The sequence below is a fragment of the Carettochelys insculpta genome, chromosome 20, assembly GCF_033958435.1.
Source record: "Carettochelys insculpta isolate YL-2023 chromosome 20, ASM3395843v1, whole genome shotgun sequence".
In the NCBI taxonomy this organism is placed as follows: Eukaryota; Metazoa; Chordata; order Testudines; family Carettochelyidae; genus Carettochelys; species Carettochelys insculpta.
The window spans coordinates 10,626,046-10,646,355 of record NC_134156.1 but is presented as its reverse complement, the minus strand read 5'-3'; the positions used below and the strand labels follow the sequence as shown (position 1 = coordinate 10,646,355).

The window sequence follows — 20,310 nt, the reverse complement described above, 5'->3', positions numbered from 1 at the left end:
ATTTAAAACCTCGGAAAGACAACCGAATTCCGATTGTAGTGACACTGGTGTAAATCTGGAGTAACTTCATCAGCACTGAGGGAGTTAAACAGGAACAACACAAGCATAACAGACATCAGAATTTGGAATTAGTCCCTCAACCAGATTTTGGCCTTGGATACACCAGTATATGGTTCAGATTCAGGGATTCATTTAAGCACACGCTTAATTTTAGGTATGTACATATGTACCATCGAATTAAAGTTAAATCTGTGTATTAGTGTTTTCCAGGCCCACTGAGATGGGGAGGAGTAAAGGAGGCAGTAGCCCCCGGGCCCAGCATTTCAAACGGAGCCTGGAGCTCCGGCTGCCACACTGCTACAATAACAATTTTAAGATCAGAATTTGATCCCCCAATGCCAGTGTCTAGAGACAAACTAATTTCCTCAAAACAAATAAACAAACAACTGGATTGGCACTTTCAGGGAAATGGTGTTAGATGTTTTTTAAAAAGTTATGTACTTTTCTTTAATGGATCATTTCAGAAAGTGAAATTTCGATCAGGTGGCCATTCCATAATTAATAAATAAGACTGACCAGAGAGAACCTCGGTTTCAAGCCAGACACAGAATCATAGAATACCAGAACTGAAAGGAGCCTTTAGAGATCATCAAGTCCAATCTCCTGCGCTCAAACACCATATAAACCATCCCCTACAGGTTTTTGTCTAACCTCCAATGATGGACATTTCATAACCTCCTGGGGCAATTTATTCCAGTGTGAAACCACCCTGTGACTTAGGAAGATTTTCCCTAATGTCCAACCTAAACCTCCATTGCTGCAGTTTAAACCCATTGTTCCTTGTTCTATCACCAGAGGTCAAGGTGAATTATTTTCCTCCCTCCTCCTTGTAACACACTTTCAGGTACTTGAGAACTGTTATCAAGGCCCTCTCAATCTTCTCCTTTCCAAAGTAAACAAGCGCAATTCTTTCAGTCTTCCCTCACAGGTCATGTTCTCTAGACTTTTAATCATTTTTGTTTCTTGTTTCTGGATCTTCTCCAATTTCTCCACTTCTTTCCTGAAACATGCCCAGAACTGAACACAATAGTCCAGGTGAGGCTTAATCACCACTGAGCAGAGTGGAAGAATTTCTTCTGGTGTCTTGCTTACAACACTCCCTGTTAATGCATCCCAGAACCATCTTTGCTCTTCTTTGCACTGGACTCATATTCAAATTGTGATCCACTAGGACATCTAGATCCCTTCCTGCAGTACTCATTCCTAGAGAGCCACTTCCCCTTTTGTATGTGTGAAACCGATTGTTCCTTCCTAAGTGGAATACTTTGTATTTGTCCTTATTGAATTTCATCATTCAGAAGAGGACAACCGTGAGGAGGTAGAGGTGTTAGATCTCCCCTATCAACTATGGGGAATGAGCCATATCCACCCTAACTGAACTGGCCTCATTAACACAGGTCCTTCATGATATGCTAGTACATATATCTACCCCTACCTTTGTGATTGCCACGCAAGGCACCCAATGAAGTTGTTTTTACCCGCAAAAGCTTATGCCCAAATTCATATTAGTCTTTAAGGTGTCACAGGTCTCCTCATTGTTTTTGAAGAGGACAAGTTGTTGTTTTTTGTGCTTACTCTTACTTACGCCAGGGGAGGCAAAATATAGTCTGCCAAGCCTTTGGATCTGCCCCACAGCCCAGCGGGACCTTCACCACAGGCTCCCTGCCTGCCCCCTCAAAGTGGTTGGCTGCTGGGGTCCTGTGCCTCTAGGTGCTACACACCACTTGTGGGAGGGGAGAGGGAAGATTTCACACACTGCACCCTCCCCCAGTTCAATCCTCATCACTCCCATTGGCTGGAAAACCAGTGCACAAAGTCTCTGCCCCCTTCCCCACCCCACACACTGCATATGGTGCTGAAGCTGCACCAGCCAACCTCTTTGGGTAGCCTGGGGCTGTGGCAGGCAGGGACCCTGCCTGAGGGTCCCACTGGGCTGCTGGCTGGGAGACACCCAGGTAAGTGCCTGCCAGCCACAGCCTGCATCTGGCATCTCACTCCCTCCTGCACCCCAACTCCCTGCCTCATGTCACCACCTGCTCCTTTCCCAACTCACCACCCAAACCTTCTCCACCCACCTACCCTAGGTCACAACTTCCTCCCACATCCCTTCCCCAGACCAGAATCCTCTCCTGAACCCACCATCTCCTAGACCATGCACCCACCCTTTCCATCCCCTGCCCCAGTCACAACCCCTCCTTCACCCAAACTCCCTCTAAGACCCCACTTCTCTCCTAATCCCAAATCCCCTTCCCTGAGCTCCCTTGTGCACCCAACCTCCATCCCAGACCCTGCAACCACTCCATAGAAAATGCAGCCCTGGACCACTTACCAAAATCTTGGAGTGATCCACCCCCAATCAAAAATTTATTTCCCACACCTGACTAAGAAAAGCACATGCCATCTCCTGAAAGGAAATCTTCTGTTGTTCTGAAGAACCTGACAATGACCTCACCTTCATTTTCCATGAGAGAGAAGACAACTTACAGAGAGATAGGTATGATAAAAGGTAATTAAGAAAAATGCTCTAACCCAGGGCAAAATGACAACACACATACCTACAGCCTCCTCCCAGAACTAGTCAACAAAATTATCCCCTTAAACCGCTCTTGGAAAATACAAAAGCAATCAGGATGCATGAATAGCTAGTCATGGTGTTATGAATTATTATGGCACAACGAGGTGACAAACCTTAATGTTTATTATTCTCCCAACACCCACACCCATAAGATGAGACATTGCTTCAAATTACAGCCAGTACTACTAGGTACTGATGAACAGTGTTGGTTTGTACCTATCTAAGCCCTTCTACAAAGCTTAAAGCTCACTCTTCTCCTTCCTCATTGGCATGTTATTGTTGGTTTTCTTCAGTTAGCCTGTAGAGACCTGGGTCATTGGAAGCCTTAGTTGGCTGCTAGTTTTAGGGAGTCTGTTACATTTATTCACTATGAACTGCGGAGTCTGAAAATCCCCGGGGGTCATGCCCAAGTCAGATCTAAGGCCCCTTCCTTGACTTCCCACAGACACTTACAGATAGTTAGCAGCCAGAGGAATCAATTAACAGATTAGGAACAATGAAGTTAAAAATGTGCAATGTGTCACGAGCCACAAGCAGGAGAAGATCCACAACACAGACCCCCCTCAGATAGATGATCGTATCACTAATCTCTCACTTGCCTGTTGTACTTTACGGGGATGGTTTTTAATCTGGCTCCCACACACAAAGCCCCCCTTCAAAGACATCCTCAGAGCACTTTATTCCATCAGCACGGACTGACTCACAGCTGAGCCTTTGCTGTTATATTAATGCTAACAAAGCTTTTCAGTTCAGCTCCATTAACCAGGCTGGTTTATTGCACTTGGTCCCAACCACAAAACAGTGTTATTTTCCTCCCCCTCTCTCTAGTTCAGTGAATCAATTTTCCCTTTGGTAAATTTAAATTCCAGAGAGATGCTGGTTCTAGACCCTCCCCACTCTCTAGAGAAAGAGGTAAAGAGCAGAGGTCTGTCAGGTTTTACCTCAGTCTGGAAACCTTCCACCAGGATGGCCACCAATAGATTAAAGAGAACATAATTCCCAAACGTCATGAGGGCAATGAAGTAGAGAGCAGCCCAGGAAGAAGTAGATGCCATGCCATTGTAGAGGACCTTGTTCCAGTCTTCCTGAGTCAGAATCTGCAGAGAAAGGGCACCATAACTAGGGTTACCATATTTGAATTTTCATAAAAGAGGATGCCCCTGAGAGAGGGTGTATCTGCATAAGTATCTACCAAATCATCTTGTATTAATGTACTATATATACTATACTGTATATGGTAGTACATTAATACAAGGTGAGTTGGTAGATACTGATACTAATACCACAAGAAGCGACTCGTGCATCTGACGAAGAGGGTCTTTGCCCATGAAAGCTTACGTTCAAAATAGCTGTTAGTCTATAAGGTGCCACAGGACTTCTTCTTGCTTTGGAACATACAGACTAACTTGGCTGCCCCTCTGATACTGATACAAATACACTCCCTCTCCGGGGTGTCCTCTTTTTAGAAAGTTCCAACATGGTGACCCTAACCATAACATCACAACAGCCCAATGTTACCTCCATTCTGAGTAGGGACTCTTTGTTCTCATAGGCTCTTATTTATGCTCCTGGTGGGCAGAGCTGCGTGTCTTCAAGCTTTAAACAGGTAAAGGTCCTACACTGGGGGAACACAGCACACCGGCAGTATGGAACGCTAAGGCTGCACAGGGGCATACCGCTAGTCTGCTTCTCAACAGGTCTGTAAGGGAGGGGAACACACTCACCCTGCAGACAGGCTGAGAAGGATTGTTACTTGGCCCACGTCACCCACTGGATCAGAGCAAAGACAAGGACAGCACTTAGTTCACTGCCCTCTCCCTGCCCCACACTCTAACCCCACGGGCCACGAGCTGCCCTGACACTCTGCAAGGAACTCCAGTTGATAACATGAAGAGGCTTAACTGACTGCTGCATGGCCATGCACTGGCATTTCCTTCTGCCTGCAAAGAGAGAGGAAGAGCCAACAAAGACTGAACACACAGTCCAGATTTGCCAACAGCTGGGCTGCAAGCGTGGGCGGCAGTTAATGTAGGCAAGGGACGGCACTGCCTTCCCAAAATGGCCCACATTCCCCGACCACCCGGGGAAGGCAGAGGCTGCAGTGCAGCTGCCCAGTGAGGACTAGGGCTGGAGCTGGCAGTGTAGCAGCCCCGCTGCCGGTGGAGGTCAGGGACCAGATGTGTGGGGAAGGTGGGGGCTGGAGCTGTCTGGTAATCTAGGAAGGGCAGGGGCAGCTGCCGCAGCTGTCTGTCCACCCATGGGGAGGGGGCTGGGGCTGGAGCCTCAGCTGTCTGGCCACCTGGAGGGGATGGGGGGAGGCAGGGCCATCCTGCCACCTGGGGAGGGATGGGAGGGCTGCACCTGTTTGGCGGCTCAGGGTCGAGGCTGTCTGGCTCTCCAGCCATTAGCTGGCTAGGAAGGGTGGGGCCACGCCCCTTGGATGGAGGATTAAGGGGTCAGAGGCTAGAAGCAGTAATGGGAAGTGGGGAGCTGGGCTTGGCACTATAGGGCATGAGGGTGACGGAATGGGCTTGGCTGGTACCTGCCTTCCCCAGATGGGCCTCCACTCACCGCCTACGGGTGAAAGTAACTTACAATTTCTTACAGGTACTGTCCTATTGCAATCCAAGTCCCTGCCAGCTCTTTAAATAGCTCTCAGCTGGCTTTTGCCACAGCTCAGACAGCCCCTGCCAGAGCCGCGCACCCGGACGCACCCGCTTACTTTCACCTCTGCCAACAGCAATACACGACAAGTACAAATTATCACCAAAACACGACAAGTACAAATTATCACCAAAAAGCAGCTTCTCCTGATTACAGAAACGTGACTCCAGCCTGGATGTCTTGGTAGGAAGCCTTCATTGGACTTGGACCAGCTTTGCTTTCAGACCCATCCTTCACTCACACAAATTACTCCTCTGTCACTCCTCAGTCTCACCACTGCTCCCGCAAGAGCCTTTTCCGCTGCAGCTTTTGGTGTCTCCTGGAGCTTCCCTTTCATCATATCATCATTAGCTATCGTGTAGCCTCAGAAAATGTTCCTGCCCTACCCTCTTCCTGATACTTTTTGGTTTCTCTCTTCCTCAACTATTAGTTTTACTGAGCTCTGGAAAGCATTTTGCAAAGCAAGTCCAAACTCTCCCGCCCCCTTGCAGCCCCAGAAAGCACGCTTGGGAAGGCATTCTGGCAGTTGTACCTGGAAAACTGTGACGATGGCCCACAGCAAGGAGTCAAAGTTCTTCCTGTCTGGCAGGGTGTCTCCATCTCGTTCTGAAGCAAACTTACAGCCAAAGAGATGCATCCCGAGGATACTGAGCAATAAAAGAAGTCAATACTGGGTTGAAGCTGATGTTAAAGGAAGCAGCGTGAAATGGTGGCCCTGTGCGTCTCAGGATATTGTCTGACTACTTACTGTGAGTAACACTTCCCTCCATGGAGGAAAGCAAGCTTAAGGCTATTATCTACATCACCCTGAAAGATCGACCTGCTCAGGGACGACCTTCCATGGTTCAACTTTGCGCATCTTGTATGGATGCATGAAATTGACCTCTCGGGGTTGCAGCTGACCCCTGTACTCTTCACGAGACATGAGGAGTAAGGGAGGTCAACAGAAGAAACTCTCCTATCAACCTTCCCCAGTAGAGACAGACAAGCTAGCTGAGAGCAGATATGTGATTTTAGCTACGCAACTGCTGTAGCTTGAATTGCGTATCTGTGGTTGACTTTCTTTGCCTAGTATAGACAAAGAAATTCCTGCCAACTTCCCGCCAACTCTCCCATTGGTATTTCTTGGGTCAAACCAACCTTGCCTCCTGTGTATCAGAGAGGGTGTCATCTGGGGTTGGCTTCTGAGTAAGTTTAGCTTATTAGAAAGATTAGGGCCATTTTCTATGCCTGGATCTGGGTTTGGATTTCCAATGCCCTGAAAGTTCTGGGCTGCTTAATTTTTCAGTGGATCCAATCCCAAAGCTTTTGGAGAGAGAAGAGACCAGGGGAAGGCTGGAGAATGGATGCAAAGGGGATAAAAGAGCTGTGTGTGTGAATGAGACTGACTTGGGCTGGTTTATTCTAGGAACATTCCCTTCTCTGCCTTTTGAATGACACTGTTTTGAATAAGGTTTCCGGCTTGTCCTCTGAACTACAGCAGGATTATGATGTCATACACCTGCTGCCTTGGGGTGACATCTGTGGCAGAATCACCCAGCAGAAGGGATTTCCCTTGAGAAAGTCCTCACAAACACAGACGTCAGCAAGGCTCTGTCCCACACAGGGAACCCAAGGTCAGACATTGGTCTGCAGGGCCCATATCTGCTCCCCTGCAGTGCAGTGGAGGCTACTGTGTTTCTCCTCCAGACATTCACTTCAAGAGAGCTATTTGCCTTCATGAGCTATTTACCTTCACTGGACTGGAAACTAAAAGCAGAGAGCACAAAAAGATCAGGAAAAGAAATCTGAGTCCTGGCCACATACTCACCTAAAGATGAAGATGAAAAGCATCAGTAACATGCAGAAGGTGGCCACATTGTCCATAGTCTTCATAAGAACCACTAGCTGGCGCTGGAGGGCAGGCATGAAACGGACCAGCTTCAGGACTCGCATGAGACGGAAGGTCCGCAGAACTGACAGGCCCCCACCTTGTTGTCCCACTATCTCCCAGACACTGTGGAAGAAAAGAGATTTACAGTTTGCTGCTCAGTGTGGAAAAGGAAGCCCAGAACATAAATGCATCTAGTCAGAGAAGAGAGAAAGGGAGAGAGAAGGGAAAGGAAAGATCCACTCTTAAAGCTGGAAAGCTTAAAGAAAACAGGCATCGGAAGTAGGGAGACAATCAGGGAGGTCTGTACAGACAGTGCTTTCTGGTACCTGAACTAAGAATCAGATTTACAAAGAGTGGAGTCCCACTTGAGCGGGGAGGGCAACCCTGAACAGTGGGTGGGCTGCATAAGTGGCCTTCCCTTACCTCGGTGGGATGCAGGCCTCAGCGGGGTTCCCCTTGTGGTTCTGCAGCCTCCCAGTCTGCCTCTCTCCTCAGTGCCTGTGCACCTACCTGCTACTCCCTCCCAGCACGTTTGGAGCCATAATGATTGCCTGATTTGCACTCTGTCCCTGCTGCTCCCCCTCCATCCCAGAACCGGAATGCCGCGAACAGCTGATTCATGGCATTTCAGCTTTGGCAGGGAAGAGGGAGGAGCGGGAACAGAATGAGAATCAAGTGATCTGTGACTCCAGAAGTGCTGGGAGGAGCAAGGAAATGTACGACTCCATTGCCCCAGTGTGCAGGAGACATGGTGGCGGGGGGTGAGAGGGGTGAGTGGAGAGAGGGCCAGCCAGGGGCTTTGTGGGTCACAGGTTGCCTACCACTGGACTAGAGAATGCCAAAACCATGCTTGCAAATCACTGAGTGCATCGGCATGCACAGTGACAGTGTCCACATGCACCCAAAGGCACAAAGACCAACAAAATATTTGTCATCTGAAGAGTTCAGGTCTAAACTTGCCCTATATCGAGAGGTTTTTGGATCCAGCATTTGTTGTTTGGGGCTCTCTCTAAAAACCAAACAAAATCAAACCCAAGCAACCAAAACCCCATGAAGCAAGCCATAGCATGCAGCGTGATGGGCGGTTGTTTGTCTACAGGCATGTTTCATAATATACAGATGGTATAAAGTATCTCATAGCAAGTTAATTAACGCTGCATAGGGAACTAGTGAGGGTCCATTAGGGTTCTTACAGAAAGTGAAAAGAAGGATCCAAATTCATGATATAATGATGCACAGAAATCAGAGAGATAGGGACTCTATATTTGGAGGTGCAGAGCAGGAATATGAAAGAAGAAACCAGAGGTAAGCAAAGAGATGAGGGAACAGGATACACGCTGTTAAATAGGGCTCTGAATGAGGTATCACAACAAGGCATGGCTGGAAACATGGAAAACATTGGCAAAGGGACATTATGCTGAGGATAGCCGCCTACATAATGAACTAAAAAAGACAGGAACAAGGTGGGTTGCTACAGAGAGCTTTCAGAAGAGTGAGAAACAACATTGTGGGGTACAAAAGCTAACACAGGATCACAGGGGCCTAAGTAACCCAGAAAGACTTTTCTATCCATTATCCTTTATTTTAATTCAATAGCCCAGTGAAGAGTAACCCTTGTAAGCAGAACACCATGCTGGTACCTGATCACTACAATGATCCCATCAAAGATGTTGTATGGATTTTTGATGTAGCCAAATGGCCCATACACAAGGACTTTCAGCAGCATCTCCAGGGCGAAGAGGCTTGTGAAGACAATATTGCTGATCTCCAGGGCATTGGTGAGTTCTTCAGGCTGCGATTAAGAACAAAAGGGACGGGAGTAGTCACAAGGTACATACAGATCTACTCTCTAGAGGTGCTCAGATTTAGACCAGAAAATAGACCAGGGCCAATTACAGGAGGATGTAAATAGTAACGTAAAGTGCATGTCACTAAGAGTTGGATTTACAACCAAGTGAGTAAAAGGGCAAGAGAGCAGACAGAAAAACTCCAGCAGGACAGTGTAAGATAAAGCACCTATTATACATTACAGCAGTAAATCTACCCATTAAATCCACATTAACTACAGCCTAGCTACTTTGGTGCCTGGTGTGATGCCGTCAACAATGGTCATTTTGACGGGTGCAGCAGTCCTTAGTAGACCATATGCATTTGATTGATTGCTAGTGTAACAAGAGGAGACGTGTAACTGTCCAACAGAGTGATTGAGCATTATCTGTAACTCACACACTGATTATCTTATAAGGAAGGACAAACTAGACTGTTTTCTCACAAACATCAATTATAGGTCAATTCTTTAATTTACTAAGTGTCTTAATCTTACGTAAAGACTAAAGCTAAGATTTTCAAACGTGATTAGTGATTGTAGGTGCCTAACCGGAGATGCTGCAAAGGAACCACCATCCCAGCAAGTGCTGAGCAGCCTCATTGTGAAAAACCACATGACCCAAAATTACCGGACACTTTTGAAAATCTTGCTCTACACTTACACTATATCATTAAGCAAAGATATGAGCAGCTGGAAACAAGGTCCTATAACGGGAAATGTCAGAGAACCTTAATAATAGGTGGTGCTAAGAGACCTGTATATAATACTTCGTGCTTCTCTACTGCCTTTCACCCAGGGTCTCAAAGCTCTTTACAAATACTAATTAAGTCTCTTGTTACCTATTTGAGTTAGGCACAAATTATGGTAAACATATTACAGAAGAGCAAACTGAGGCACAAAGAGGCAGTGTGAATTAACTAAGGTCACACAGTGATTCAGTAGCAGAGCTAGAAGTAGACGCTGGGAGCTCTGACTCTCATTCTTCTGATTTAACACTCATTCAACAAGCACACTAAATTTAAGCAACTTTACAGCTGACAAAATAACACAAGGAATGTCCTAAAATTAGCTGGCAATTTAACCGGTGACCTGGTACCATTACAGCATGTCATGCAGGGCTATAAATACAAGAGTTCCCACTTTCTGAAACCACGTGAGGCAAGAACATACATGTTGCAGTACCTGGGCAAACAGGGATGGTTCAAGCACATCACTGTAGCCTTATCACAGAAAATGGTCACTTGCAATCATGTGTGTCTCTGGCTACGTCTACACGTGAAGCCTACATCGAAATAGCTTATTTCGATGTAGCAACATCGAAATAGGCTATTTCGATGAGTAATGTCTACACGTCCTCCAGGGCTGGCAACGTCGACATTCAACATCGATGTTGCGCAGCACCACATCGAAATAGGCGCTGCGAGGGAACGTCTACACGCCAAAGTAGCACACATCGAAATAAGGGTGCCAGGCACAGCTGCAGACAGGGTCACAGGGCGGACTCAACAGCAAGCCGCTCCCTTAAAGGGCCCCTCCCAGACACAGATGCACTAAACAACACAAGATACACAGAGCCGACAACTGGTTGCAGACCCTGTGCCTGCAGCATGGATCCCCAGCTGCCGCAGCAGCAGCCAGAAGCCTTGGGCTAAGGGCTGCTGCTCACGGTGACCATACAGCCCCGCAGGGGCTCGAGAGAGAGCGTCTCTCAACCCCTCAGCTGATGGCCACCATGGCGGACGCCGCTATTTCAAAGTTGCGGGACGCGCAATGACTACACGGTCCCTACTTCGACGTTTAACGTCGAAGTAGGGCGCTATCCCCATCTCCTGATGAGGATAGCGACTTCGACGTCTCGCCGCCTAACGTCGAAGTTAACTTCGAAATAGCGCCCGACGCGTGCAGCCGTTGACGGGCGCTATTTCAAAGTTAGTGCCGCTACTTCGAAGTAGCGTGCACGTGTAGACACGGCTTCTGTGTGCCAAGATACCACAGTAAAGGGGAACTTTACACATACACAGATTAGACAAAGCCAATTTTTGCATTTAATTTTTTCTGTTTTTCAATGTCTAATTCTCCTCTGCTGACACTGAATCATATATCTTACTTTGTCTTCCTCCCTTCTAGCATAATATTTACTCCATAAACTAGCACAAAAATTCTTCTGACATTGGGATGTAATCCCTATGGGCTTGCCTTGACATTGGCAGGAGTTTGTTGGGACAAAACTAAATCCCCATCAAGCCATTGGGGAAATGGCTATATCCAAAAAAAGTTATGGAAAGGAATTACTGGTTATGCTTAGCTGATTTTGTTGGGGCATTTAAGATCCCTCAGCCATTTCAAAGTGCTTTTGATTCCCCTCATGACATTAACAATGCTCAGCCCATAAAAGAGGCCAGATCTCAGAAAATATATTTTTTTCCAAGAACCAAAGGGGTGGAAGGCAAAAGATTTAAACGTGCTGAAGAAAAACCACAGGGAAAGAAAACAAACCATTATTTATTGGTTCTCATCTTGAAGTGTCACTCTCATTAGTAACTAAATCCTGGGGCTAGAGTTTGACATTACTTTTCTTGCTGCTCTTGAGTTAAACTAAAACAGCTTTAACTCACACTAATAAACGCACTCTTGGTTTAAAAAATGATATACGTCCTGGAACACGCACAGAATCATAACTTGACTGAGAACTTGTATGTCAAACGCCACCCTAGGACAATTTCAAAAGCCTGCACTTGTCATGAAAACTGCCAACTCATTCATAACTGCAGGAGTTCAGAGGCAGCCAGATCTTTTTTTTTTTTCCTCCCTCATTATGGCAGCTATTTTGCCCTGCAAAGAAATGTGCTCTTGGAATCTTTCCTCCTCACGCATTCTCACAAGCAATTCTGAGCATAAAGGCTACATTCTGACATCAGCTATATCTGTGCTATCCTACTGCCTTGAAAAAAGTTAATGTGCCTGATGAACAGGGTTGCCCATGAATAAGTGAGAAAAATCCAGGCTAGAACCTGGCTCCCTCTCTCATAGTAGACCTACTTATTCCTGGAGAATGTAGGAAGATAGATTTAGAAATGCAGCCAGTCAAGGAGGTGAACTAAGATTAATTACAAAAACAAGAGTAATATGCTGCACTTTGTGCATTTCATCTGCTAGGTAAACTGGTACACTCCTGTTTTATAGATGAAAAAATTAAGACACCGAGAGACAACATGATTACTTCTATCATGAGATAAAGGCAGGTGTGGTAGCAGAATTTCTCTCTGGGATTTCCCAAAGAGTTTAGGGACTTGGGCTTCACAAACACTCACTGAAGTTTCATGGGATGTCAGCACCTAACTCCCTTGGGTTCTTCGAGTCTCCATCCAAGCTTGATCCTGCTCTTAAAAGCAACAGACGAGGCAGATAGGAGAGGCTGCATTCCCCACTTTAAACATGTGCTAAAAGAAAACCATTAAAAGCACCTGCTCCAGGCTATGTCTGTCCCAACACGTCCTGGACACTGGTACTTTGTTTACAAATGCCTTGAAGAGCTTGAATCCTTGTCAGATGAGACAAGCACAGGGACATGTCATCAGCAATCAGCCAGTCTCCCCCGTTCTTGTCAGAAGGACCTGAAAGCACTGTTAATAACCAGCCACAGCTCAGAAGGGCTTCACCTGACAGACGCTGTTAGAAATTATGTCAGAAAGCAACATCCTGAGGCAACCAAAAATCTGTAATTGGTGTCACTGCTCTGGCTGGAGTTCAAGTTATAGGAAAATCATTCCGGCCCCAGAAAGATGGTCTGGGAGCTGAGGTGGGGAATACAGGTGGTGTATGTTGTTTATCTGACAGGAAAGCCAAGAGATATGAGAAAGATTTGAAAATAATCTGCTTCGTGCATTACACAGAGCAAAGGTGTCATGCTGTAGCCTGCAACACTCATTAGCGGGCTCTCTGGTTCTTCAAACTCCAAGCGTTCATGGGGGAGGCACCCAAGGATGGCGGGGGAGGTGCAGGAGGGTGAGCAGTGCAGATGCTGGCAGCTCACTATCCCTCAGACCCACAACCAGTCTAGGGCACAGAGTTTGTCAGCAAACACTGCTGGAAGAAAAAATAGATCCGCCCTATTTCCCCTCCCTCTGGATCCCCTGGTGGCTGTCCCATGAGCTAAGTCCAGGTCACCTTCAAAACCACAATACCCCCGCGCTGTTCAGCGTGTAGTGCTTTCCACTTAGCTTCCCTTTCACGAGCACTGTATTCACCATGTCAACAAAGCACATGTGGCCTGAGACTGTCAAAGCCGCCTAGCGGGATTTGGAGCTGTCATTCCCAGCTGGGGGTTCAAATCCCCACAGGCAGTTTTAACAGACTCAGCTGCCCTGTTTCCAAGAGGAGAAACAGACAACAATGTGACATTCAGAAGATTCTCTTGCCACGGGGTACGTCCACACTGCAGTCAAGGTGTGGCGGCAGCACACATGGGCACAGCTGAGAGAGCTTTGATGTAGCTAGTGCAAACACCAATGTAAGCGTAACTGCCCACAGGCAGACTCAAACCAGGGACACCTACAGCTCAGTGCAGGAGCCTCTGCAGTCCGAGATAAAAGTCAGCTGGCTCTCAGCTAAGGCTGCAGAGACTCTTTGTTTCTCTGTAAGTGGGCTAGGTGCCACTACGTGGGACAGTAAACCACACCCCAACGTATGTGGGCCACAGAAGGACCTGCAGAGCAAAATCCCAGGGTTGTAGGATCCTAGGAGGCAAATGCCTCCACATTACCCCACCGAGAGCCAAACAGAGCAGCAGTTCCTGGAGGGTTAGGCACTGCAGGAAGTATCAGCCAAAGAGGCCAGAGTGACAGGACTCTATGGCTGATGATGGGAAACCTGCGGCCCACAGGCCCCACGCAGCCCACTGATGCAACCCTTGGACCCCCTGGCTGCTCTCCTCTCCCACATGCCTCTTGCGTCCTGGGGCACCAGAGCCTTGCACTTCCTTGCTGTTCCCTCTCCTTCGGAGCTATGAATTGCCTGATTCATGCTGTCCCCACTCCTCCCACTCCCACCTCAGAGCGAGAATGCAGCGAATCAGCTGTTCACGGCATTCCAGCTCTGGCAAGGAGCATGGAGAAGCAGGAATGGAGTGTGAATCAGGCGATTCATGGCTCCAACAGTGCCAGGAGGGAGAAGCAGATAGTATGGGGCTCCAGTTCCCTGGTGCGTGAGAGGTATGTGGGGGGAAAGGGGGCAGACTGGGAGGCCAAAGGTGCAAACCCCATGGATCGCAGGCTGCCGCAGTTCACTGAGGTGAAGGAGGGCCGCACATGTGGCTCAGCCACTATGCAGGGTTTCCCATCACTGGCCTACATCAACTATTTAAATTAAGAAGTTGCCCCAAGGAGCCATCTAAAAACAATGCAGATGCTGCCTTGCTACTGCTACATGCCTCCCCTTTTGCCCTCCATACTCTTGCCTTTGATCCTGACCCGGTGGACTCTTGGGTGAGCTGCCTATGCCTTGATCACTACAACTAATATAGTGAGCTGCATCAGCACAAACTTCAGAGGAGGCAGTACCAGCTCTCCTGAGACCCTGAATAATTCTGTGTGGCTAGCTTGCGCTGAAGGCTTTGGTGATGTCACTTCAAGGCGACTGGTACTCAGAACTTGCTAGATTAAAACCAGTAGAGATATCTCCACATATGCCACGATCCAAACCTCCAATTGTATTGCAGCCGTACCTTAAGAGATGATGAACACGTGGAGAGCTCTTTTTAGAGATATGGACATGAGATAGCTGGGACAGTCAAATATTCCTGACAAAGAACTAGTTCCTAAGATATGTGGCCAAGTGAGAAAGGAAGTTGTATGTCTAAGATCAAGTTGTTCTTCCCCACCCCATCAGAAACAAGAGAGTTTGCTTCAAATACTCAGCGAAGGTCCTGATTTGGGGGTGGGGAGGGAACTGCTGGTTTTGGAGAACACTATATTTAATTCTTAACACAAAGCATGAGCCTCACTTGCAGTAGGATAACCACCTGCCTCCCAGTTAGATTAAAGTGCTTCTTCCACAGATTGAGATTCTTCATTCATACAAGATTTTGGTAATTCCCTCATGGGAGGCTGCAGTAACTAATTAAAAGGTAAGCTGCCTATGATCAAGCCACAAGCAACTTGAAGGAGTGAGACCTGAGTGTTGTTCAAATGAAATATCAACAACTGTGGACCAGATTTTAGTGAGACTCTGGCGAATATGAAATTTTGTTTTCAGGGCATCCAGTCTTACGGGCTATATAGCTGTAGTGTCTGAGAGTTTCTCCTGGGTGCCCAGGATGGTGTATTTGCAAGTGCAAATCTATTTGTTGACATAGTAGTAGGCATCCTTCAGTCTGCATAGACTATGGATCGTGCCCTTTAAAGTTTCAATTGAGGACTTCATTTACAGCGTCTATTGTGACTATAAAGACCCACACAAGAGTGACAGTCCTTGCTGCATCTCTTGCAGATGTAGTGGGTGTCTGGCAAGTCCTTATTGTGCTTTCTGTGCGCTCGCTTCTCCTCTGCTAGCTGTCTGATCTTCAACTCGCCCTTCTGAAGGCCCTTGTGTAACCCCTGCCTCCATCTGCTGCGGTTGTCTGCTAGTTCTTCCCAACTGTCCAGCTCGATGCCTACCTCTCCGAGGTCTCTCTTGCAGACATCTTTGTAACGCAGCTGGGGGCGTCCGGGAGGTCTTTTGCCAGAGGCTAGCTCACCATACAGGATGTCTTTTGGAATCCTTCCATCATTCATCCTGTGGACGTGGCCAAGCCAGCAGAGTCGACGCTGCCTGAGGAGGGTGTGCATGGTTGGGATTCGAGCTTGCTCGAGGACGGCGGTGTTGGTCACTCTGTCCTTCCATGATATTCCAAGGATGCGCCTGAGGCAGCGCAAGTGGAAGACGTTCAGCCTCTTTTCCTGGCAGGCATACAGGGTCCAAGTCTCGCTGCCATAAAGGAGGGTGCTGAGGATGCAGGCTCTGTAGACTTGCATTTTGGTGTGAGTGTACAGCTTGTTGTTATTCCACACTCTCTTGCTGAGTCTGGACAGAGTTGTGGCCGCTTTTCCGATCCTTCTATTTAGCTCAGTGTCCAACGACAGGGTGTCAGTGATGGTGGACCCCAGGTAAACGAACTCGTGGACGACCTCTAACGTATAGTTGTCAATGCTGATTGATGGGGATTCAGCAACATCCTGACCGAGTAAATTTGTCTTCTTTAGGCTGATGGTAAGCCCAAAGTCCTTGCACGCTTTGGAGAACTGATCCAGCAGTTTTTGAAGCTGGTCTTCTATGTGAGACACTACAGCAGCATCGTCTGCGAACAGCATGTCTCTGATGAGGACTTCTCGCACCTTAGACTTAGCTTTCAGCCTTGCAAGGTTATACAGTTTCCCATCAGATCTTGCATGCAGCAAGATGCCCTCTGTTGAAGATCCAAAGGCATGCTTCAGGAGGAGTGCGAAGAAGATCCCGAACAATGTCGGAGCAAGCACGCATCCTTGTTTGACACCGCTCCTGATTCTGAAAGCATCCGATAATGCGCCATCATATTGGATGGTTCCTCTCCTGTCTTCGTGGAATGACTGGATCATCTTGAGTAACCGTGGAGGACAGCCTATCTTGTGGAGCAGTTTGAACAGACCATCCCTGCTCACCAAGTCAAAAGCCTTGGTCAAGTCGATGAAGGCTATGTAGAGTGGCTTTCTCTGCTCCCTGCACTTCTCCTGCAGCTGCCTTAGAGAGAAGACCATGTCAACGGTAGACCTCTCTGTGCGGAATCCGCACTGCGATTCGGGATACACCCTCTCAGCAATCTTCTGGAGTCTGCCAAGGATGACGCGAGCGAATAGTTTACCAGTGACGCTTAGGAGGGAGATTCCACAGTAGTTGTTGCAGTCGCTTCTGTCTCCTTTGTTCTTATACAATGTTACAACGTTAGCGTCGCGCATATCCTGTGGAACCTCACCCTCTTTCCAGCACAGGCACAGTAGCTCATGTAGGGGTTCCAGGAGTGTGTCCGCAGCACATTTGATTACCTCTGGTGGTATACCATCCTGACCAGGGGCCTTTCCTGCTGCAATGCTGTCGATGGCTCTCTTCAGTTCATCCACAGTCGGTTCTTGATCCAGTTCATCCATTACTGGTAGGAGCTCGACGGCATCGAGGGCTGCGTCAACCACAACGTTCTCATGTGAGTACAGCTCGGAGTAGTGCTCAACCCAGCGCTCCATCTGTTTGGCTTTGTCAGCAATGACTTCACCACATTTTGAATTTAGAGGTGCCATCTTGTTCTGGGTGGGTCCTAATGCCTTCCTCATACCCTCGTACATTCCTCTGAGATTACCAAAGTCGGCACAGGTCTGGATGCTGCTGCATAGCTGGAGCCAGTGGTTGTTGGCACAGCGCCTGGCTGTCTGCTGTGTTGTTCTTCTGGCCTCTCTAAGCGCTTGCTGGGTACTCTGGCTCGGTGAGCATTTGTACTCCAGGGCTACGTCTACACGTGCAGCCAACATCGAAATAGTCTATTTCGATGAATAACGTCTACACGTCGAAATAGGCGCAGCGAGGGAACGTCTACACGTCAAAGTAGCACACATCGAAATAGGGATGCCAGGCACAGCTGCAGACAGGGTCACAGGGCGGACTCAACAGCAAGCCGCTCCCTTAAAGGGCCCCTCCCAGACACAGTTGCACTAAACAACACAAGATACACAGAGCTGACAACTGGTTGCAGACCCTGTGCCTGCAGCATAGATCCCCAGCTGCCGCAGAAGCAGCCAGAAGCCCTGGGCTAAGGGCTGCTGCCCACGGTGACCATAGAGCCCCGCAGGGGCTGGAGAGAGAGCATCTCTCAACCCCCCAGCTGATGGCCGCCATGGAGGACCCAGCAATTTCGACGTTGCGGGACGCGGATCGTCTACACGGTCTCTACTTCGATGTTGAACGTCGAAGTAGGGCGCTATTCCTATCTCCTCATGAGGTTAGCGACTTCGACGTCTCGCCGCCTAACGTCGAAGTTAACTTCGAAATAGCGCCCGACGCGTGTAGACGCGACGGGCGCTATTTCGAAGTTGGTGCCGCTACTTCGAAGTAGCGTGCACGTGTAGACGCAGCTCAGGAGTGCAGCGTGCTTCTTTTCAATGACTGGAATCATCTTATCAGAGTTAGCTTCGAACCAGTCGTTCGTGTTTCTAGCTCTTCTTCCAAACACCGACAAAGCTGTGTTGTAAACTGTATCCCTCAGATGTTGCCATTTGGATGTCGCATCGGCGCCCCCAGGGCCGCTGCGCAGATTTTCCTGGAGGGTCTCTCTGAACTTTTCAGCTTTCTCCGAGTTTGCCGTCTTTCTGGCGTCAATGCGGGGCCTTCCAGTGGGTTTAGAGCGGTACAGCTTCTTGGGTCTCAGCTTGAGCTTGGAGCAAACTAGTGAGTGATCTATATCACAGTCAGCACTATGATAGTTGCGTGTCAGAAGGACGTTTTTGAGGTTATTACGCCTAGTGATGACCACATCTAGTTGATGCCAGTGCTTTAAGCGTGGGTGTCTCCATGACACTCTGTGCTGTGGCTTCGTTTGGAAGAATGTGTTTGTGATGCACAGATTGTGGTACGTGCACAGTTCAAGGAGACGCTGTCCATTGTCATTCATTTTTCCCACACCAAAGTGTCCTAAGCAGGAAGGCCATGAGGCCCAGTCAGCTCCAACTCTTGCATTGAAGTCACCCAAGATGTACAGTTGTTCACGAGCAGGTATTTGCACTACAGCAGCACTAAGCATGTTGTAGAACTTGTCTTTTACTTCTGGTGTGGCGTACAGGGCTGGAGCATAAGCGCTGATCAGGTGAACAGGACCGGCGCAAGTTTGAAGCGTGATCCGAAGAAGTCTTTCTGATCCGCCCATGACTAAATTCACCATTTGTAGAAGGGTGTTTCTGACAGCAAAGCCAACACCATGCTCTCTGGGTTCTTCTTGGGCTTTACCCTGCCAGAAAAAGGTGTAGTCCTTTTCCTTTAGAGATCCCGAATCAGTGAGTCGCGTCTCTTGCAGTGCAGCGATATCAACTCTGAGCCTCTTCAGTTCCTTGTTGATGACAGCGGTCTTGCGGGTGTCACTGATGGCCTGAAGATCTTCAGTCAAGCCGGTCAGCATAGTCCGCACATTCCAGCAAGCAAGCTTGAATTGTTGATGTTTCTCATTTCTTGTTGATTTTCTTATTGGTTTGCCTGGTGCCCAAATTTCAGTCACTTGTCAGGTTCAGGAACCTTAAGCCTCACGCACCCAGCGAGGCAGGTGAACTGTGGCGGGACAGAAGAAAAGAGCCTGAAGAGCGATGGGGGAAGGTGGACCTGGGGGTACTGAGAGCAGCTGGAGGGAGAGGGGCCAGTGCAGTGAGGAGGGCGGACATGGGAGCAGATGGGGGTAGTGGGTTGGGGAGGGTCCTATGATGATGGTAGCTGGCGGGGGGGGAAGGTAGGGAGGAGGGTCCCGGGGATATGAGGTCATTGCTCCACAGGGAGCTGTGGTGACAGGGAGTTATGAAGTAGTGGGATCCTTAACCACATCCTCCACACCCCACTTCCTTGTGGGTTATCCTGGGAAGGAGAAAGGCTAAGGGAGTGAACCCTGACAGAAAATCCGGAGTGGAGTCCGAAAGCGGTTCGGTGTCAACTTCTGGCACCGTCCCAGCAACTCCTGCAGCTGAGCTGGTACCAGACGTGGAGGTTATCCTCTCCTTTGGACTATATCAGTAAAGCCGAGAGGGGGACACTGGTGTCTGGGCAGCCCAGAGTCTCCATAATAAATGCCCAGGCTCGCGCCCAGAGAGGTACTCCGGCATCGCTGAACAGCGTTGCGTCAACACGGGAGGCAACAGATACCGGTTATAAGCTCTTGCTCGATTCGCGTAGAGAATGAGCACCAGGGGTTGCCTTCGACGGTGGGAGAGATTCTCGCATCTCACTGGATAGTCACCACCCGCCTCAAGCTGGGCAGCCCCCAGCCAATAGGGTACTGTCCCGCCACATTTGTTGACATATCAAGTGGTATATTGACATGCCCTGTCTGCACATAGTACAGGAAAAAACAGTGCATTGTGTCTCAAACACCATGCAGCTAATCAAATGTAGATTTTTCAAGCCTCCTGCAGGGGAAACTCTCTGAGAGCATCAATAAGATCTTACCCTGGCTGTCAAGAATTGAGCCTTTCAGGGCATCCATTTGTGGCCATAAGGAAATGATTTCTGCTGCTCTCATTCCAGTCATAGGAGAACACAAACTTGTCAGCACAAAGC

General features: G+C 48.3%; 1 protein-coding gene across 1 annotated transcript in view; it reads right to left on the bottom strand.

Annotated features, from left to right (window-relative positions):
- The window catches only part of CACNA1G (calcium voltage-gated channel subunit alpha1 G), a 199,046-nt gene that overhangs the window by 103,280 nt on the left and 75,456 nt on the right, over positions 1-20,310 (bottom strand). Inside the window, exons 9-12 of the mRNA XM_075014142.1 lie at positions 8,813-8,964; positions 7,110-7,295; positions 5,832-5,946; positions 3,577-3,732 (exon numbers count right to left, since the gene is read on the bottom strand). Coding sequence (XP_074870243.1) covers positions 3,577-3,732; positions 5,832-5,946; positions 7,110-7,295; positions 8,813-8,964 — 609 coding nt within the window. The remainder of the gene's footprint in view (positions 1-3,576; positions 3,733-5,831; positions 5,947-7,109; positions 7,296-8,812; positions 8,965-20,310) is intronic.